The sequence below is a fragment of the Echinops telfairi genome, unplaced genomic scaffold, assembly GCF_000313985.2.
Source record: "Echinops telfairi isolate 266 unplaced genomic scaffold, ASM31398v2 ScPeMD7_70;HRSCAF=299, whole genome shotgun sequence".
Taxonomy (NCBI): Eukaryota; Metazoa; Chordata; class Mammalia; order Afrosoricida; family Tenrecidae; genus Echinops; species Echinops telfairi.
Window position 1 is genome coordinate 67,139,843 of NW_022103968.1, and position 22,955 is coordinate 67,162,797.

The 22,955-nt window shown below is 37.6% G+C and overlaps 1 protein-coding gene across 3 annotated transcripts in view; it reads left to right on the plus strand.

Annotated features, from left to right (window-relative positions):
- The window catches only part of KAT6B (lysine acetyltransferase 6B), a 268,823-nt gene that overhangs the window by 9,250 nt on the left and 236,618 nt on the right, over positions 1-22,955 (plus strand). For all 3 annotated transcript variants that reach the window (XM_004701185.3, XM_004701187.3, XM_045291271.1), the window contains exons 2-3: positions 9,423-9,492; positions 12,427-13,308. In XM_004701185.3, coding sequence (XP_004701242.1) covers positions 12,688-13,308 — 621 coding nt within the window. In that variant the 5' untranslated portion in view covers positions 9,423-9,492; positions 12,427-12,687. The remainder of the gene's footprint in view (positions 1-9,422; positions 9,493-12,426; positions 13,309-22,955) is intronic.

The following is a 22,955-nucleotide window of genomic DNA, read 5'->3' on the forward strand; positions in this document are numbered from 1 at the left end:
TGTTGTCCCCTGTAGGGTATGGGTCAGTGAGGGATGTGTGTCTTGTAGTGGGGCAGCAGAACTTGGTTTTTGAAGGTAAGGAAGAGTGTGTGGGCTTTGGCAATTAGCCTTTGCTTACAGTGTGGTAAATGAAGCCTGGATGGGAGAAGTTATTTTTCTCTGTGATGTCTCAATTTGCATTTCTACCCTGCCATTCACCAACTGCTGTGGAGTCCATTTAGACACATAGCTATCTTCTAAGGACAGAGTAGAACTGCCCCTTAAAATGTCTTGGAAACGGAATGCCACCTCTTTCTCCTGTAGAGTGAGTTTGAACTGTGGACTTTTTGGTTAGTAGTTGAGCACATAACTACTGAGCCACCAGCTGCCTACATTTCTAAAAGGTATGTGTATACAAGCATCTTTTTATGGGACTTCCACAATCTATTGATAGTTGACTGTCTGCTGGAGAAAGAGATTATACCAAAATTTTATACCGTCCATTTCACTGTTTTGGATATTTGAGTTGTTTCCAGTTTTGAGTGATTGTGCTATGAGCATTCCTGTGTATGGTCATCTGATGCACATTTGTACAGATTTCACTAGTGCATACCTAGGGTTGTAATTTCTAGTTTATATTACTTTTTATACTTGTTTATGCCACCTATCTCCGTATAAGTCTTAGGACCCCTGTTGGTACAGTTCTAAGGCCAGCAGTTCTAAACTACCTGCTATTTCTTGGGGAAAAGATGAGGGAGGCTTTCTGCTCCCTTGAGGAGTCAGTGTTTTGGAAACTCACGGGCAGTTTTACCTTGCCCCATGGAGTCACTGTGGAATGGACTCGATGGCCCCGGGTTTTGAGATCTCAGCATAATTACTCACAAACTAACCTTTAATTCTCTGAACTGTCTGGATTTGGGTGATAATTTGTCTGGTTGCCCTAGTTACAGAGATGCTTATCTTCAGTTTAACTAGATACCAGTCCATCTGTTTTTTCAAGTGTTGTACCAGTTTGCACCACTTCCAGTGAAATGAGAGTGCTCATTGTTTCTTGTCCTCTCTAATGTTCAGTTTTGTTAGTTTAAACAATTTTAGCCAATCTGGACAGTTGTTCATTTACCTGATTAATAAAACAAATGGAATAGTTTTTAGAATTCCCTCATTTGTGAATCTTCTCTTCAAGCCTATCGCCTACTCCAACTCCCTTTTACAAATTCAACTGTGGGTAATGTGGCTTAGAAATTATTTATTTACTTAGTATACACATTCTTTGTCATGTGAATATGTTGCAAATGTCTTCCTTTCATTATCTTTAAATAAACCAAACCCAAACCAAACCCAACCCACTGCCATGAAATCAGGTCCAATTTATAGCCACCTTCTATAGATTGTAAATATAGACTGTTTCCAAGGCTGTAAATTTTTATGGGAACAGGCAGCCTCATTTTTCTTTCTTGGAGTAGATTTGAACCTCTGACCTTTCTGTTAGAAGCACCACCAGCTAGGTGCCTGCTACCATTCTTCCTAGGCATATTACATAGTTATCTCAACTCTTCCACTTAGTAGTTCTGTAAAATAAGTGTATTCACATTGTGACAGAAGAGAAAATTGACACTTTAAGCAACATGTTTAATGTCTTGTAGCTTTTAGATTGCTGGCAAAGTGACCCCTGAACTTTCTAGGTATTTCCCAGGGTAACTAACCGTCATACATAAGGAATAAACTTTCAGAAGCTTGTAGTTAACCTGTTGGGTTGTGTGCTCCGCACAAGGTTAGCAATTTGAAATCACCAGCTGCTGCACGGGAGAAAGGTGAGGCTTTCTACTCCTGCAAAGAGCTACGGTCTCAGAAACCAAGGGCAGTTCTTCCCTGCTCTGTAGTATTGCTCTGATGGCAGTTCTCATTCTTGGACAGTATCTAAAAGCTATGTATGAATTGTGATAAGAACTGTAGGAGCGCCCAATAAAAATGAAAAAAAAAAAATCTAAAACCAAAGAGAATAATTTTCTTGCTTTAATTACAGCACATATAAATAACTATTGTATAACTGAAAATGATTGACTTCACTGTGTATGAAGGTGGATCCAAAAATACTGCTATAGAACCATAGACCCCTTTGTTAAAGAAAAATATCAAACTGTGAGGCTATTGTTTCTCAACATATCCTCCAATTAAGTGTATATACTTTTGAAAGTGGTGTTTCCATCTCTCTAGCTTTTCCCAGAAGAATTCTATGCTCTTTGATTTATACCACATCAAAACAAATTTTGATATCCTCAGGGACTCAAATTGTGTTCTTTTGAAATGTTCTTTGAGGGGCAAGACTAAGGCTTTAGGTTGGAGGGGGGAAGTTTCTCAGTGAAATTTTTGTGCACAGCTTTTGCTACCCTTGAAGAATAAGCATGGGAAAAAAGGCCCTGATGCAACTTTGTTTACCTTTTTCTCACTAATACAGTTTTCAATTTTCTTAAAACTTCTAATAAATCTTTGTGATTATATTGTGCCCTTTAAGAAATTTAGCAAGATGACTGATTTGGAGTCCCAAGTAAACATTTCTTTTGAGGTACGCTGGTGGCGTAGTGGTTACATGTTGTGTTGTGATCCACAAGGTCAGCAGTTTGAATCCACCAACCAAACCACAGGAGAAAGACTGCGCTTTCTACTCCTGAAAAGAGTTATAGTCCTGGAAACAAACGGGCAATTCTATGAGCTGCCCCTGATGCTATGGCAGTGAGTTCGTTTGGTTGGTATTACCATTTGAATGTGGCATCAGGTTTGGAGAAGACATTAACAACTTGTGCTGTGATATGACATAACCTTGCTCGCTTAAAGGAGGAGGACTTGCAGCACTTGCTGATGAAGAACAAGGACTTCAGCCTTCAGTCACAACTGGACCAATAGACATCATCAGATAAATGGAAAAGATTGAAGTCAAGGATTTCATTATACTATACTTGGATTCACAATCAGTGTTCATGGAAGCAGTAGTAAAGAAATCAAATAGTGGATTACATTGGGCAGAAATGCTGCACAAGACCTTAAAGCATTGAAGAGCACTTGACTTAATCCATGGTATTTTCAGTTGCTTCGTATGCATGTGAAAGTTGGACAGTGAATAAGGAAACCAAAGAAGAATTGATGCGTTTGCATTATGGTGTTACCCAAGGATTTTGTAAGTTCTGTGGACTATCTAAAGAATAAGCAAATCTATCTTGAAAGAAGTAGGACCAGAATCTTCCTTACAAGGGAGAATGGCAAAATTTGGGGTCATTTACATATCTGGAGAAGCCAGCTCTGTAAAAGGACCTCCTGGCCTGGCAAAGTAGGTCAGTGCAAAAGAGGAAGCCTTTAGTGAGATGGGTTGACACAGTGGTTTCAACAGTGGGCTCAAACATAACAATGTTGCGAGGATGGCCTAGGAGCAGACAGTGTTTGTTGTATGTGGGGGTCACTGTGATTCTGAACTGACTTTACAACTGACCTGACAACAGCAGCATAACTGTCTAAGCTTGAATTGTATTAGCTTAGCAGATCCCCTTAGAAGGTACTCCTTTGACTTGATCTTTTTTCTTTGAAGGCACCCTAACAATATTAACATAACTGTATTAATGAGGAACTGATTTGCTGCCATACACTGATCACTGAGACATGTTCAATCACAATTTGTTTGGAATAAACCCCTACATGTATGAACTTTTTGACCACCCCTGAATGTAAGAGTAAGTCGAGTTGGAGTGACCAGTGGACCCTAAGGAGTCCTTGGATGGGCTTTAGAGGTTCTGTAAATCTCTGAAATTGGATGCAAATGTGTGTATGCATGTTTTCTTTTTTATAGTTCATGATTTTCTCAGAGAGGAACTGTTTCCAGGATATATGTGTGTTTGTGGTCTGAATTCTGAAATGCTCTGTATTTTCAAAATAGCATTTTAAAATTTCAGATATCAGACTTTTTCTTAATGTGTTGTTCTCAGTCTTTGTTAAAAACTCACTAAAGCTAATTTGTAATTACAAATTAATTAGAAGTCTAGTTTGAAGAGGAATTTTTAAATGCCAAAAAGACTCTTCAGATTTAGTTGATTATTTCTTAAGTTGAGAGTGCTTAGTTATAATATCATCATCACTAATCAATATGCCCTGACTCCAAGGCCTAGTGACTTCAAAAGACTTTTTGTTTTGTGCCTAAAATCCTCTCTGTTTTATAAAACAGAGAAGGTCAAGTTTGTGAGGTTCCTATCAGTGTGATTTACGTTTTAGAGGCTGAAACTACTGAGCATATAAATGTAGGGATGACTATGAAAACCTTATTCATGGGCTTCACCAGGAGATTTGGAACATGTCTCTGCTAATTTATGATGATCATGCTGAAACTAATCTTTGCTAAGGATTATAGAAGCCATAATAGTTTATTGATGATACAGTTATTGCTGGTTGAGGCAAATTTATACAATTATAGTTTAATGGCATAATTTTCAAGTAGGAAAGCATGACATAAAAAATTGAATTTTCAATTAATATAACATGTATTAGTTGAGATGATAATTTTCATGGTGATTTATCCTCTTTGAAATCTTTGGAAAACATTATTAGCTTATGAATTGAAAACTCTATGTTAACAAGTAGTGAGAAAGAATTTTGTATTACTCTTTAAAAAGATGAAGAATTAAATATTCAATTCAACTAACACTTATTGAGTTATCTAGGCTTGCTCCTAAGTTTAAAAAATATTCATAAGTATAAGTTGAGCAAGAGATGAAATATTGGCTCTTCGTTTTTTTCTCTCAATTATGCCACCCGACAAACTGATTAGATACTATTGCAGTGCTTCAAGCATTCAACAAAATGTGTGTGTGTTTGCACCCATTATACACATCCATTGTATCACCTAGTCCTCCAATGGTTTAGTATTTCACCTGTCATTTTCACACTTTTTGCCACATCCAACTTTATTTTGCATTCCTTTCAACACATACCTGGTTGAGGCAGGCACGAGGACTCACTCTTGCTTTTGTTTGATGGCCCATCCCTGCCTTCTCCTGGATTCCCTGTGTTCATTCACTTATAGACAGCATTTAGATATATAACATCTTTTATGTTCAAGTTGTGATCCTTCAAAATTAGGCACCTGTAAAGATGAATCTGAAAAACAAAACAAACCAAAACAAAAAGAAGAATCTAGCCTGAATCTTGTTTTTGTACTTTTACAGTCTAGTGATGGAAATGAGGTTAGTATATAAATAAACATACAGAATGGGAAGGGAATGCTGAACTAATAAGCTGAAAGCTTTTTGTTGGACAAATAGATGTAGGGGTTATGAGAGGCTCTCCATGGTATTAGCAGGCAGATGGGACAGTTATCCAACTTCTGAAGTCTTTCAAGGTCTAGTGCAAGCCCCATTCATATAAGGGGTATTCAGCAAGGTATAGTCACATTCGTTGCAGATAATTTCTCTGTAACCAGAGGAACCCTTCCTTTGACGTGCATCTTCATAGGTCAGCTGCACATGTATTATGGATACCAGTTATAGTCGAGCTGCTCTGTTCAACGGTTGAAGTGGTACAGGGAGTTATGCTGTGCCTAGAGTACAGCCCACAAGGGACAGCTGCAGGGCATCTCCAAGATGTCGTTTGAAAACCGCTGGAGGAGGGAAACGTGTGAACTGTGGCATCCGAATTGAAATCCCCTTTAAGTCTCCGAGGTCTTGGCCAAGTCATTTTTCCTTTTGTAAAATGCGGTCAAGGTTCCAATTCATATGTGTTTGAACGTGCCTCTGGGTTGGCTGTAGCCAACTGCTTTTAGTAGTATAGTGGTCTTGTTAGGGTGCTGTCAGAGGGTCAAATCAAAAGATCCTCGGGGGAATCTGCTAGACCAGTTCAATTCAGGGCAGAATGGTCAACTCTGATGGTTATGGAACTGTTTTGGGGACTCCTAAGGTGTTATCCTGAAAATTTTTCTTGAAAGACACAGAACAGTCATGGGGGCCTGTTCGGGAAAGTTTTTAAAAAATTGAAAACCACATTGGTGAGGAAAGTTGCCCCACCCCCGCATTTTTTTTTCCTCATCAAGATAAAACACAGGTTCATTCTTTGAGGGTAGTAAGGGCTATCCTACAAGAATTTGTTGGGAAGCCAAACTTCATTCACCCTACAGTTGTTATCTTGCCCTGTCAGATCTTTTTGTTCCCCAAACTCAAAAAGAACATTTTAGAGGCATGTGATTCCCTGGAGAACCCTAAAACTGCTGTTATGATGTGGACTAAATCTGTGAAAATCAAAGGGCACAAGATTCTGTGGGGAAGGGGAGAGAGATGGAAACATCTTCTTTCAGAAGTATACAGATCTAGAAGGGCAGGATGTGTCGAGAAGCAGTAGTTTTTTACTTGAATAAACGTTTCTGTGTTTTAAGAGCAGCACTTTAAAATTTACTCTTGTATGTAGCAGTGTTGCTTGGTCCTCAGCTTTCTCCACGATCCTTGATGTTTTTGCTTTCACTACCCTGTTTCCCCAAAAGTAAGACATCCCCCGAAAATAAGACCTACTTGCAGTTTTGCCTCTCGCTGAAATATAAGCCATCCCCCTGAAAATAAGGCCCCCCGAAGCTACCGTAACTCTGGACTCTCACAGCTCACTGTTGGCCCCAGAGCAGACAGGAAGTGTGAGGTCTCTTTTAATAAAACAATAAGTGTGTACCATATTCTTCTTCATGGAAAAATAAGACATCCCCTGAAAATAAGACCTAGCGCATCTTTGGGAGCAAAAATTAATATAAGAGACTGTCTTATTTTCGAGGAAACGGGGTAGAAAAGGACTTCATGCTGGGAGGAAAACGCTTACTTAGCTGGATGTAAATAAAGTTCTTATTTGCTTCTTTGTGCGCTATATGGCGAGCCCTGGTGCCGTAATGGTTATGTGTTGGGCTGCGATGCACAAGGTCCGCAGTTCAAAGTCACTAGCTGCTCTGCAGGAGAAAGACAAGGCTTTCTGCTTCCTGTAAACAGCTAGTGTGGGAAACTCACAGGGGCAGTTCTACCCTCGCCCCTGCAGGGTCACTACGAAGTTGGCATCGATTCTATGGCAGTGAGTTTGAGGGTTCTTTTTAGTTTGAGTGCTCTGTCTGGCGTGGTAGGAAAATTGGTACTCACGTGTTTTGTATTCCCCATAATCTACTACTACCGGGCTGTGTGCACAGAACATTACCTCGCTAAATATTTGTTGGCTTTTTCTTTGATGAGTATTTATAACCTCAAATCTCAATTCTCTTGTTTTGGGCCTCCAGCATTGATTTTAGAGGGAAGAGATGCATCCAGGTCTTGAAGGTTAACAAATATCACCATATGGGTAATGTTAGATGTCAGACAGCAGACATCTGTTAATTGAAGACACTATTTTGAATAACTGTCAGTGTCTGCGCTGCAAGGTTAAAGAAGCGAAAGTCAAGGTATCTTCTCTTAAGCAGTGTTCTTCAACTTCAGAAGATACAGTCGGCTTTGCACAACCCCACTCAGTTGCATAATCGGACTTTCAAAAAGTCCAGGAGCTTATGAAAGTATGAAAGCTAAATATATGGTTAGCAAGTAAAATTCTGGATGTCAAAACCTTTGTTTTTCCTACCACTGTTTTTGGCTAATTTATAATCTTATGATCTCATTTTACACAGTTATTTTGGAACACCACATAGCTTTAGTAAAAGCTTGGAGGAAGCCTCACATAATATTTGTGAGCCAGGATATTTTGACTCTTGAGTGATGACACGAATATTTCTGAATAGTGTTGATATTTATATAATACTAATGAAGTTGTTGAACTAAGCATTTCCATAGATCTGTTTAGAATACCTCGTTATGAATGATGTACAGTAAATAGTGTTTTATTATGACTATATGATATAACCGTGTAATTTACTAATATTTTGTAGTGTAAAAAATTTTGGAATTTTTTTTCTTTCTAATAGACTTTCAACCCAACTTTCAAGTTTTCAGACAAAAAAAAAAACATTTTAGGGTTTTAACTTGTGTATGAAACAAATCTTAGTGCTCTAAAGAGAAGTGCTGTGGATAATTTTGAATTGGGGGTAGAGGAGGAAAGCATTTGTTTGGTTTTTGAATAAATTGTGCTTTTTTCTCCCTGCAGATTTATCTTTCTAGTTAAATACTGCTTAGGCTAAAATTAAATTGCGTTTCAATCTGTTAGTTTATACGAGTTTACATTGTGGCCAATGCGATGTCAGGAAAAAAATCAGTTTAAGATTTAGAAAAAAATCGCAGTGGATAACCTATAGAGTCGATAGATAACATACTCGTGTTTGAGAATTGCCTACAGATAAGACTGCTGATTTTGTTCTTCTCCAAGCTCCTCACTTGCGCATTCTGTGTGCGTGCGTGTGTGTGTGTGTGTGTGTGTGTGTGTTTTAAACACTGATTCTGCTTGTTGCAGAAAGCTGCCGAGTTACATCTGCTTCTGCATAATTAACTTGGTTGGTTGGTGTCAGATGAGAGCTAATTTTGAGATTAAATTGAGGAGTGGGGTGTGTGCCTGGCTGGGGGAGGGGAGAGGCTGAGAGGCTGAGAGGCTGTAAGGTTGCTTAGTTGTTTAAGATCAAAATGTAGTTATTCAAATACACTTGTCTTTTTTTTTTTTCTTTGACTATGTAAGTTTTTTCTTTTTTCTTTTGATGTTTTATTTTATTTTTTAACATTTTATTAGGGGCTCATACAACTGTTATCCCAATCCATATACACATCAATTGTGTAAAGCACATTTGTACATCTTTTCTCAAAACATTTTCTCTCCACTTAAACCCCCGACATTAGGTCCTCATTTTTCCCCTCCCTCCCCGCTTCCCCCTCCCTACACTTGTCTTTTTTAAATGTATTTTTTGCTTTTGTAGTAAAAACGATCAGTAAATCTCCTAAAATATTGCCTGAATGAACACATATAGGCCTGGGTAGCCACTAATATGTCCTTATTTTGAAGTAAAGTTGTTGACTAGATCTTAATCAGTACTTTCAGGCCAGGGGACCTTTGGGATTAATTGCGAATATTACTCAAGAAAGATTGCCGTAAAGCAACTCTTGACTCTACTTTTTTTTCAGATAAAATATTATACCTGACTGGATATTTGAATAGTAGTGGGTTTTTTTTCCCCCTCATGATGGAATTCTCATAGGACCAGATTTTCAAAAATTCGAGGAGAATGCTTTTTCTTCAAACACCTTTTCTTGGGACTTATATTTCCTCTCTTGAATTCTCTGTTCATAAATACCATTGAGTGGTGTGGGTTTCTGTATCACAAAATATGCAGTGATCAGGAAGCCCCTGGCAGCTGTTGTTGTGAGTGGTGGTACAGCTGTTCGTATTGAAAAGAAGAGGAGGTTCGTGGATGGTTGCTGCATTTAGGGATATCTTTATACCTAAATTAACATTGCTGTTTTTTTTTCTTTTGACAGATTTGCCTGAAGACTTGGATAATCTTCAGTTTTATCATGGACTGTTAAAATGTTTGGAGTTTCAACTCTGGTATTTTTTTTTCCTTTTGTTTTTAAGTTACGGAGTATCTTACTGAAATGGGTTCACAATGACCATGAACTATTATTTTGATTGTGGCAAAATCTTATGAAGATATTCTTTGGGTATTTATAAATTATGAAATGCACCATTTTTCTAACAGATTTATTGGGATATGATTCACATACCATACAATTCAATAGTTCCATCATATTAAGAAGACTTGTACAACCATCACCACAATCAACTTTAGAGCATTTTCTTCCTTCTTGTACTCATCTTTATTAGTTCAGAACACACTTTGTTTTAACGTATGTTCATTTACTGTATTACCAAAATGCCTGAAAGCAACTTTGCAGTTTTGGATACACTTTTTTGTTGTTGATTTCTTTAATTTATTCTTGAAGTTGGATTTTGTGTAAGCAAATTAAATTAGTTATAATTTATCCTGAATAAATGATGAAAGAATTGCTTGGACATAGTGGAATGGCTTCTAATGAAATTTTGCCCCAAACCATTTTACTTTGGAAAGGCCAGTTTCCTGTTCTAAATTTACTAACACAAGAATGAGCTGTGTTGTTTCCTGAAAGGGGTCGCACTATGAAAGACAGTGAGTTCATTCCTAAACACACAGTGTTCTAGCTCCAGCATTCTTGTCAGAGATTTATGTAATGACACAAGAGGGAATGCTTATTGTATTTTCACATGACATAGATGACAGAATCAAGATTCAAAACAGTCTTTTAGCAGGTTGGAAGATACACGTAAACCAACAAGATGAAATTTCATGATAACATTTGAAGTCCAACCTTTTAGATTTACACAAGGAAGGAGATAGGCTCCACATTTTGGGGGGGAAAGGGGAATTTTTGGTGACTGTGTGTCAACATGAGGCAATTGTGTGGCAAGGCTATTAAGAAAGTTCGTGTAATTTTGGGTTGCATTTACAATTGGATAATGCCAGACTGCAGCATTTTGAGATAGGCATTAACCAACGGGGTGAACAACCCAGCAACTGTGTGATCTATCAGAAGAGTTAAAGAGATCAGATAGGAATGGTCTAAAATAGAGCTGGAGATAACGTGGGGTCTGCTTGTTGGTGGGCTTTGAAAGATGTCTGTTTTCAAGTATCTGAAGGCCTGTCATGTTGATAAAATAGGAAGACTTTCTTGGGATTCTTCCAGGGGAAGTAAGACTAGTAGGTACAAGTTGTGGAGAGGCCTAATTTGGCTCCTATGAGGAAGAAATAAATTGGGGTTAGAGCAGTTCAACAGTGGAGTGAGCTGCCCCCAAACATGATAAACTCTCAACTTATTGAAAATCTAGGTATATAAATGATAGCCCTTCTGTTGGGGATATTAAAGGGACTTTAGTGGGTAACTGGAGGTGGGACTGAGACCTCTAAGGTCACTTCCAGCCTCAGGTTTATCAATCCAAGAGAAACAGAGTGAATGTCCAGTTCACTGATTCCAAAGAGGACAATCCTTTTTAAACTGTCTCTTTCAAGCTGACAGTTGGAACAAGTATGGTCCAGTGGCTCCACTATTTTTCAACACGTGTGTGTGTGTGTGTGTGTGTGTGTATGGTTCCAGTATCTCTGAGATCAATTTTTTTTTTACTCAGTATATCTGCCTGAAGTATTGAGGAATGCTCTTTATTTTCCCCTTCTAGGTATATTTGATCTAAATAAATAATCAGAGATCACTTTAATTTTGTGTTTTATGAGACATCTTTTAAAGTATGTAGACATTATTTTTATATAGACATCTGTTATCTAGATGACAGCATCTATATGTTGAATATGAGATACTCTGTTCACTTACTCATTGGGCTGATAACCCAAAGATCAGCAGTTTGAACTCACCTGCTGACCCACAGGAGAAAGCTCAGGCTTCCTGCTCCTGTAAAGATTCACAATCTCAGAAACGTTAGATAGTGTTGCTATGAATCAGGATCAACGTGATGGCAGTGGATTTGGTTCTTGTAGGCTTATGTTCGTTTGATTTTTCTCACCAATTATGTGAGGGATGTACTGTTTTTACTTACAGGTAAGGTGGTGCTTTTGTGTATACCAGTAGATTCACAGAGAGCAATAACTCTATCTACCTGGAACTATATTTGTATAGACCTGCCTAGTGTTGAGCAGCTTAAAGAGCTAACTGGGTATTAAAATACCAGAATCCTACATTATTTAAAATAAAGTTAAAAAGGTTATGTTACTATATTAGTTTTGGGTTTCCAATCTGTGGATCTAAGGGTGTTATAAACAGTCACAAAGGGATGAGAGAATGATTCCGTAGAGGTGATTGGTTGGAAAATTTTCTTAGGTGTGAGATTTGGGAAATGTAGTATTTCAGTGAAATAGAAGAATGGGAATTATTGCTCTTTTTCTTTTTTAAATTTAAGATTTCTTAAAGTATAATATATTTCTACCAGAAATTTTGTGCCAACATATTACTCTTTGATGTTAACTTTACTTGTCTAAGATGGCCATATATCTTGAACCATTTTCATAGAGGTTTATTTATTTCAATAACGATTCATTAAATATATAATTTAAATGTGATTTTTAGATGGCAATGAGTCATTTCACATAACAAGTGAGAAATACTTAGAGAAAGAATCTTTCTCAGACTGTGACCCAGTTTCTAGCTGGAAATTAAGAGCCACTAAGGCTGTGTGTCACCATGTGCCGTGTATACTCGTGCATCAGCTGAATATTTTCAGCACATTTTTAATGCCGTTTCAGGTGCCTTGGCTGATATTCGGGTCGGCGTATACTCGAGTATGGATGGTACTCGAGGTACCATTGCACCTGTGGTCGTTTCATTGGTCATTTTTTTCTTGATTGAGTTGCATCTGAAGAAGTAATACTAAAGAATCTTTTAATTTATTTTTAAAAATTTCATTACTAAGAGTCTTTTTCCTCTCTTTTTATCCATTAAGGTCTTGACTTCCTAGTTAAAGATGTTCTTCGCCAGAATGCAGTCTTACTTGTGGGTAAAATAAGACGGATATGAACATTGCCTGTTTGCTCTTTTTGTAAGCTCTTAAGGATGGATGCTTACAAGATGTTGCTTAATGTGGTCTGGAATACTACTCTGCCTATATATTGAAGTACAAATGACTTTTAAATGTACAAGTTCTGTTAAATACAAGGAGCATCTCTATGGGTAACTTTTGTACTGAAGAAGTCATTTATCAATCATGGTAAACCTTGCAAACCCACTTTATACAGAGTGGATTCTTGAAGCTATACAGAAAATAAAGAAGCAAAAGCAAAGACCCTCTGAAGAGCGCATCTGCCATGCAGTCAGCACATCCCATGGGCTGGACAAAAAGGCAGTCTCTGAACAGCTGGAGCTCAGTGTGCAGGATGGCTCTGTTCTCAAAGTCACCAACAAAGGCCTTGCCTCCTATAAAGACCCAGACAATCCTGGGCGTTTTTCAGCAGTTAAACCAGGCACTTTTCCGAAGTCAACCAAGGGGTCTAGAGGATCATGTAATGACCTCCGCAGTGTGGATTGGAATAAGCTTTTAAAGAGAGCAATCGAAGGACTTGAGGAGCCAAATGGCTCCTCCCTGAAGAACATAGAAAAGTATCTCAGAAATCAAAGTGATCTCATAAGCACCACCAACAACCCAGCCTTTCAGCAGCGGCTGCGACTAGGGGCCAAACGGGCTGTGAACAATGGGAGGTTACTGAAAGATGGGCCGCAGTACAGTGTCAATTATGGTGGCCTAGATGGCAAAGGGGCTCCTAAGTATCCCAGTACTTTCCCGTCCTCGCTTCCGCCTGTCAGCCTTCTACCCCATGAGAAAGACCAGGTAAGTAAAGAAACAATAGTAAAACATTTTAAATATTGCTCGTTATGTTTACAATTTCATTTAAATTCAGTCTTTATAAAGTCTGATAAAAATCAAAAGTTTTGCATTTGGGGCAAACTTTTGTATTCTAAAATACCCATAGTGTTTTATAAAATAAATGGTTCCACATTGTTTTGCAACCCATTGATTGACTAAAAATTTAATGTGATAATTGTGTGATGTGTTTATTAAGCTGCAATTGCTAATTGTTGAGTTCTTAAAGGAATCAGGATAAGTAACTTGCATTCTCCTTCTTTAAGGCAGGATCTTATAGCTTTCAATAATCTATGAATTACTATATTCTTCATTATTACTTTAGAGAAAAAGCATCCGTAGACTTACGTTAATATTGATCATCTATGCATTCCTAGAATTGTTTTAATACGTGACTCCGATATCTCCTGTTCTAATTTGAATTTTTTTTAAATTTATTTTTTATTATCCAGTCATCAGTGGGTATAGGTGAATGTTTAATCTGTCTTATACAGTATCTTTTATACTCTCTGAATCCTGTAGACCCAATGTTCTTATCTGGAGCACTGGTGGTGTAGTGGTTAAGCATTGGGCTGCAATCTACATGGTTGACAGTTCAAAACCACCAGCAGTTCCATGGGAGAAACACTGGGCTTTCTACTCCTGTAAACAGTTACTGTTTTGGAAATCCACAGGGGGTTGCTGTGTGTCAGCATTGACTCGATGGCAGTGAATAATGTTCTGCTGGTATTGTGGATTAGGGCTGCTAACTGTAAGCTTTTCCAAGGGAGAATTGAGACTGTTTGCTATCATAAAGATTTACAATCTCGGAAACCCTGTACAGGGTTGCTTTGAATGGGAATTGACAGTGACAGTGAGGGTTAATATTTTACAAACACAAAAAATCAAACTCAGTGCCATTGAGTCAATTTTGACTCATAGCAACCTTATATGAAACAAAACCCACTGTCATTGAGTTGATTCTGATTTGTTGCAACACTTAATAGGCCAGGTAGACTTGCTCCTGCAGGTTTCTGAGACTGTAACTCTTTATGGGAGTAGAAAGCCTCATCTCCCTTGGAGCAGCTGGTGGTTTTGAACTGCCAAGCCTGGGGTTAGCAGCCCAACTTGTATGGGAGAATTCTCCTTGGTTTTATTATCATTTGAAGTCTTTGGCTAAGTAGGAGTTTTTCTTTGTTTTGTTTCAGAGCTATTAGAAAATGAAAATCTCAGAAACTAAAATCTAAGTAAAACAACAGCAAATGTTTAAAAGGCAGACTCTCTGATTTATGGACCTCTCACCTATCCTTTGAGTGATAATTGATATTCTTCAGTGTTGTAGCTCATAAACCATTAACAAAAGTTAATCGAAAGCTGGTTGTATTCACTCATTGCATTTTTAGAAGTGATTGAAACATGTTAGTGAAAATTGTGCTGATGGCGTTTTTTTGCTTGGTTATCATAAACCCTTGAGACAGATCCTGTTTCTCTCAGTGCTTTATCTTGTAACTAGGTAGGACCAAGTGGTTTTCTTTTTGGTAGTCTAATCTAAAACTTAGCATTTAAAAAATACATACATCGGCTAAAGTATTTTAAGGTTTTATAATTCTCAGGTATGTGAAGTAATTCTGGCAGCTTTAGGTTATTTAGTAGTGTTACAATTTTATGACTTATGGTTTTGTTTTTTAAATTCATAATCGGAGAATCATGATAAATTTTTTGCAGCCCCTTTTTCTACCTTCTATTTAACCTTGCACATCACTTCTTGCTAATGCTAACCTTTTAAAAAATGTAGTATCTGTACAGAAATATTTTTAGTCTACAGGAGAATTTATGTTTGAAAGTGCCTAGGTATGAGAACTGAGTAATTTATTGTTTAGTATGCAATTGTTCCTGCTTTTTTTTTTTTATGAGGCTGATCTTTAAATCACCCAGACTTAACAAGGAAAGCTGAGTAAAGATGTCCTAGAATTTTTTTGACTTGATGAAATGTGTACAGTACTTGTATTGAGTAATCATCAGCATAATAATCTAATTATGAAAAAGTCAATTTAATTTGGCAACATGTTTGAATTATATTTTATAATAGCATTTTTCCTTGAAACATATCATAACATCTATATCACAACATATTATTCTGTGGGATGAAAAGTGATGAATAGTTTAAAAGCATGTAAATTTGCTAAATAAATATAATAGAAATTCCTAAACTGGGATCCATAAATGTGCTAGGTAGGTAGCCCACCTGTCTCTTGAAATTGAATGCCAAATTATATATGTAAGCACATGTTTTTTAGGATCACACTATCATCTTTATCCAGTTCTCAAAGGGATCCAAAATATCAAATAAGCCTCTTTAAGCATCTTTATACCATAGAAAATATTTTTGTTTTCTTATACTGAAACCATAAAATGCTAGTTTTGGGCCTTTTATGATTACTTGCTTCAGCTGCTGAACTTGGATATGTGTAGATTGGTTGTACTATTTACTAATAAGCCCTAGCTCAGAACAAAATGCTATCTGGTTTTGTGCCATCCCCACAATCAATTGAAGATTGGACTCTTGTGAGCCGAAGGGTTTTTTTTAGTTGATTTTCAGAAGTAGATTGCCATGTTTTTTCTGTTGCCCAGCATCATATAGCAATACACAAGTCTCTAATGACAGAGGAGTAATGACTGCACAAGAGGTGCACTGACTGGGAATTGAGTTCAGATCTATGTCATGGAAGGTAAGAACTCCACCACCGAACCACTGGTACCTCCATGATTGTGTTATAGTTTTGTATATAGAGAACATTTCCTAATATATTTGAAAAATAGATTATCAGCATCCTTTTTAAAAAAGGTACTGAATTGTGATTTAGACGAAAGTTTACAGAGCAAATTAATTTCCCATTGAGCAGTTTATACACAGGTTGTTCTGGGATATTGATTGCAATTTCCTAAGTGTGTTAGCACTCTCTTTATTTCCACCTTGGGGTACCGGTTTCCACTCACCCAGTTTTCTTGTCCTAACCTTGCTTTTGGCAAATGTCGCCCTCTTGGTGCTGTATAGTTGGTTGTTCTGAGGAACATGCCCCTCCTACTGTTGTTGTTCACTTTCTAGGCCTCTCTGTTTTGTGGCTGAAAGCTGATCTCGGGATTGGCTTCAGTTCTTAAGTTATCTTCATTCCTAGTGTGCTAGAAGTCATAGAGTTTACATTGTGGGAGGAAATTTAGGATGTAATTGGAAACTGCCCTTTCAGACATGGAGTGCTCTCAGTTATGATTTAGTCAACTGATGTCTTTCAATGAAACTACTATTCTAGTTACTTTAGCTAAGCAGTTGTATTTAGTTGTAAAAAAAGAATATTAAAACTAACAAAAAACATTCCTTAAGTGTTAAATGTTGGTGCCCTCTTTCAGGTGCTTTTTATTGGTTATCTTCTTGACTCATCATAGCTTACAGATGAAATTAAATTTTAAGGAGTTTCTCCAAGATAACTGTGGAACTGGGTTGGTGAAGCCAAGATTCTTAGCCAGACAATCTGACTCCAGAGCTCTTTACCACTGGACTGTCTACTGGTCAACAGTTCCTCAAATAGAAGCAGCAGCTTTTCCCAACAGATTTATAGCATTTTATATTTAGTAACTGCAATGAGCTTATTATAGTTTTTTTAAATCACATATTATTATTAATTTTAAAAAATTTATTGGGGGCTCTTATAACTCTTGTTACAAACCATACATCAATTGTATCCGACATTCTCATACATATATTCCATCATTCTTTTCTAGACATTTACTTTCCATTGAGCCCATGGGATCAGCTCCTCCCTTTTTCCCTCCCTCCTCCCCTTTCCAACCCTTCATGGCTCCCTGATAGATTCTAGATTGTTAATTATTTTCAAACATCACACCAACCGTTGTTTCCCTTCCCCTCTGGTTTCTGTTGTTCTTCCCCCTGACTGGGGTGTGTGGTTATGTGCCATTCACTACGATCGGTGACCCCTTGCTCACCACCTTTCTCCCCCTTCCCCTTACCCTTTTGGTACCTCTATTCCTGTTCTCGTTCCTGGATTCCATGTGTTGTGGATTTTGTGCTATTTATAATATTAGCAATATGGGAGAGCAGTAGGGGAAGTAGTAAATTATATCTAATAACATTTACCATCATCATCATTCTTTTGCACGGCCCCTAGAAGGAACACAATGCCAGTTAAAACAGAAGGTGTAGTAGTCTGGGTACTTTGGAGAAACAAATCCACATCAACTTATGTGTAAGGGAGAGTTTTATGTAAAGGTTAAGTGCGCATCAAGAAAACATCCCAACCCAGTGCTGCCCAAGCCCACAAGTCCAACATTAACCCATTAACCCATATGTCCAACACCAATCCACCAAGTCCTCCTACATCTCACAAAACACACGTAATGATGCTGACTGCAGGAGGAAAGCCGAATCCGTGAATGTGTAAGCATCTCAGCGCTGGCAGGGGTCTCCACACGGCTGCTCCAGCACCCACGGCGGCATCGGGGTAGGTCCATGTGGCTTCTCCTCAGGGATGTCTCACTGGAAGTGAGCCTTTCCAGCTGAAGCAGGGAACTGCTAAGGCAGCTGCACCCTGGTGCGGCCATCACAAAGCAAGAGACCCGAGAACTAGAAAGGCGAGGCTCATGGGGCCATTTATCCCTCTGCCCTTCAATTAATCCCACATGTGTTTATCGGCCAGGTTGGCATGGCACAATAAACTACCTCAGAAGGGCTCCTGTCTTTCTGAAATGCAATTGCACATCCTGTGATACTTTAGAATTCAAATTGCGCTGCACCACATGGGTTCCTTAGCATAACGTCTTTGTCTTTTAGAAAGCTCTCTTTGGTGAAGTGCTATAGAAATGAATTAAGCTACTGAAGAGGAACCTTCATCTTTGATTTGGTGAGGGAATTCCTAGAGGAGGATAATATTAATGTTTCTCATGGAAAGTGAAAAAACTCACGGCCAGATTATGAGGATTTTGCAAAGTTAAATATTCTGAGATTTGTTATCATCATGCAGTTTGCAGCATTAATATTCTATTTGAATATTTGAGCTCATTTTTTATAAAATCAGCTTAGGCAGTTTTTAACAGATTTACTTTGTTGAGAATATCTTTCTAAAATGTATTAAATGTCAAATCTTGTCATGTTTCCAGTACATAATGTGATAACTCTCATTGTAGGCAGGTATGACAGAAGATGAAGTATTTGTAATATCAAGTAGGGATTGTGATGAATTTCCCTTGGAAAAAATGAAATAACTATTAGAACTTTATGAAAACATTCAAACACAATTGCAAAAACTGATACTGTAAAAAAATAATATCAGGAATGGTTTTAAAGAACACAGAAGATTGAAAATGAGACTAAAGAGACAAAACTGATTTTAAAAAATGATTGTTGTAGGCTTATTTATATGTTTTCCTAAGTAATATGGCAACATAAATATTCTTTCATATGTTATATACAGCGTAGCTTACTTATAAAAATGTGTTTGTGTGTGTGTGAGTGTGTGGTGGGGGTACACACCTGGTCAAAACAACAATGAAAAACCCCATGTAACTCAGCACATTATTGTATAAAAATATGGTGTTCTGTTTGCCATGTTCCCCTTCTAGGTGTATATTTTATTAGAATATTTGGTGATGTGAATGGCCTGAGTTATCTTCATAAATAAAGATAAATGTTCATCCTACATTAATTTCTCATGTTGTGTGAATGCCATAAATTAGAGAACTTTAGCTTTTCCTTTTTTCAGGTTTTATTTACTCCATATTCTTCTCCTCTTCAGTCCTATTGTCAGTGCCCCAGAGCTGACCCTCATTTCTCCGTGGGACTTTTCCAGTTGCCTGTACTTTGTGAAGGACCATGCACTAGTCCAGATTGTTCTTGCATGTGGCAGACTTCCAGAAGTCTTTCAGCCATAGGGGACTCATTCTTAGTCTCAGACTACTCTGGATCTTTTTGGCAGAAATGTGTGTATTTTTAATCTGCTAATTATAGAGTCCGAACATCCTCTACTCTGTTGACCTTCTTAGTTTTCCTTTTAAATTGCTATTCTTTGTATCACAGATGTCACGCTTCTCAGAGAGTGCTTAGCTGTGTGTATTCAACTGAAAGTGGGATAAAGCCCTAAATAACCTTGCTTTTTAAAACATACTTTCAAAAATAATCTGAATTTTATAATTGGTATAGATAAAAGTCAAGTTTGGAATTATTGAACTCAAGATACTCAGAAGCCTATTACAGTGTGAAAGACTAAACCCCAACCAAATCAAATCTGTTGCCATCGAATCGATTGCCACTCAGCGACCCAGTAGAACAGAGTAGAACAGCCGCACAGTTTCTATGACTGTGATCATTACAGAAGCAGACTACCACAACCCTCTCATCAAAGTAGCTAGTGGGCTCAAACTATGGACGTCTGGTTAGCAGCTTAGTGTTTAACCACTGCAGCACCAGGATTCCCGGTTGACATGAGACTAGTGGATCAAATACTGTTCTAGGGTCAGGGACGGATAAAAAGGTAGTTCATGTTGTGTAATTGAACTTCAGAAGTACTTTAACTAGCAGAGTATTCTGAGGACCACTTTTGTGTGCAGATAGTACCAGCTGTGGAGGTGTTGTTGAAAGCACTTGACTTGTCTCAGACTTGTTAGATGGGTCAAGCCAAAAGATACGTAAAAGGAAGACTGAGAAAGTCTTTCTGTTGCACTCTGAGGCACGATAGCTTGTTCCACTTTGGAGCTTTTATCAAGAGGGGACTTTGTCTAGATTTCTAATGAAAAGGCTTCAGGTAAAGTAGAAACATTAATGTCAAAGAATTTTTGAGTGTTAACCAGTCTTAACTCTTTGGACTTTAGACTACTTGATACTGTAATTGCCTTTTCTACAACACACGATCCTGCCCCAAAGGATTTAGCAATCAGGCTATTTTCTGATTTCCTAAAGGTATTTTCTTTCAAGTGATAAAGCTGCCTTTTAAAAGTGCAATTTCTTGACTATGTTTGGATACTTTCAGCAGCATTTGCAAATTTGTTATTGTATTTCTTATATCTATTTGTCTTATTGTTACATTTGTTATACTTTCAGTGTAAGAAAATCTATAATTTGTAGCCTTGAAGTTACTCAGCAGTTAAATGCTGCTTGCTGGCTTATTTTGATTGTATCTTTAGTGGCAGAGATTTTATTCATCCTTTCCCTTAAAATTTTACTTAATAAATGGTGCATCTTCATATTTCCAGAATGAAGGTCTATATTCCTTTTATGTGTTTTGTCTGTATGTTATTTCCAGTGCTTGAGAAAATGTGATTGGATTTTATCGTTGCAATAACAAATTTTAGAGGCTCAAATTGTAAAATTTATTATTTCTGCTTTGTTTATAACCTTCATTTCCTTGGCTTGTACATTAAACTGCAGATTTGATGAAATGATTCTTTTCTAGTATCAACATTTAACATGACTATTTCCAGGTACTTGCATCTCTTCATTATATTAATACGTCTGAACACAAACATCAATTAACTCACCAAATTAAAGTTAGCAAATGAATCAGCCATGTAACTTGTTTGTAACCTTTCAAGTGAGCAGGACTATGAGGGAAATAGGTTTTTGAATGTAAGTGCTGTTATCTTAGGAGCCCTGGTGGCATAGTGGGTTATGGATCAGACTGCTAACCATAATATCAGCAGTTTGAACCCACTAGCTGATGAGGCTTCTGGAAAATGCTAAATGCATCCAACTGGGACTGGACAACTTTGCTAGAGAAGTTCTCAGCAGTTGCAACCATACTTTTTTAATGGGTTTTTTTCCTTTTAAAAGTCCACCTTTCTGCTTAATTAAATACAGAATTTTAATGAAGCATGTTTTCTTTTTTAGTGAAAGATAATGTTTAGAAAAATCTGCAGCATGTATAAAATAGACAAAGTTCGAGAGTGAATGATAATAGATTTAAACAGTGAGGCTGGTCTCCACAGAGATGCAAAATAAGTACTAATAAGTGGTCTGAACAAATCCAGGAAGGATTTGTGTTAATTTGACAAGTAGGTTTAGAATTCTTTAGCTGCTATTTTTTATAAACCAGCTCTGTTCATACATCCTTTCTCTAATTTGCTTCACTTTTGATCTTTGATCAACCAGCTGCAATTTTGTTTCATTAGCAAACTTAACTGGTTAACAGATGTTTGTTTTGGCTTGGTGTTGTGTCCTTTCTATTAGAAACAGCATAGGCATACATCGAAAACATGCTGGGCCTTTTCCTGTTTGCAGCTGGACAGGCATTTCAGAAGAGCAACTTAATTTTATTTGCAAGTTCAATTTTGTTCCTCTCTACCATTACACTAGTTATGCAAACATTTTAGTCCTTGTTCTCCCATCAGGGAAGTCTTTTGGTAATCCTCTATCATAATCTGGTACAATTCTTCCCCTCTCTCTCCCCTCTCCTTTTTTAAAGCACTGCCAACAGGGAAAATGTTATTATAGGAGAGGTGATTGAAATGTCACGACTCTTCCACCGTTCAAGAGAGGGAATGTGACTAGCCTGGTGAATTTAGATAATTTCCTCCATTTTCTTTGATGTCAGTAAACTTCCATAGGGAAGCAATAAGGTCTACAGGAAGGAGGGGAGCCTTGTCTGGTCTGCCTGCTTTACTCAGAATGATGTGGGCTTGGAGCCAGAGGTAGTGAGGGTGTGTTTCTGTAGTAGTTTCAGATGTTGCCCGACCTGTTCTCTGTGCCTGGTTTCCTGCCATGCTTGTGACCCTGTCAGATCCCAAATGGAATGATGAAGCTGAGAAAAAGTCATGATTATATGGGGTAAGAGAAACAATAGTAAGAGCAGAAAAGAATGCAGAAACTAAAATCCATTAATAAAGACATCAGAAGATGATTCTTATTTAATATTTGACCGACCTGTTTCCAAAAGCGGTATTTTAACAATCATGTATAAACTTCTACTTCAAAACCCAACACCAGCAATTGAGCCTTGAGGTGGGATTGAAGCTGCAGAAAATAATGCCTGGTGATAGAACACTTTAGGCTGTTTGAACACCTGCTGTTTTCAGTTTGTAAGGATACCCTGGAAAGGTAGACAGTGGAGGGAGCCATAAAGATATTTCCATCGAAGTTTTGTAATTGCAAAATTGTACTGTTTCAAAAAGGTTGAAAGTACAGTGAACACTTTTCACTTACATTCATCAATTATTAAAATTTTACTATTTATGTTCTTTCTGCCTTTATGTATATATGTAGGTAAGTAAAAAATATTGCTATGAAATCATAGAAATCTTTATTAAACAAAAATATCAAACTGTGAAGCTACTGTTTCTCACCATCCTCCCTTTAGGACTATATACTTCTGAAGACTGTTTCCATCTCTCTAAACCTCCCCCAAAGAATTCTGAGCTTGTTAATTTACACCATGTCAAAAGAACAGTTTTAGCATCTTTGAGGGCCTCATGTGTTTCTTTGAAATAGTCTTTGAGTTTTGGGATTGAAAAGAGCTCGAAGGGAAGACAAAGCGGGTGCATTAGCAAATGTGGCAAAGAAAGCTGATGGTGCTCCGCTATCAAAAGATAGAGTCTGGGTCTTAAAGGCTTGAAGGTAAACAAGCGACCATCTAGCT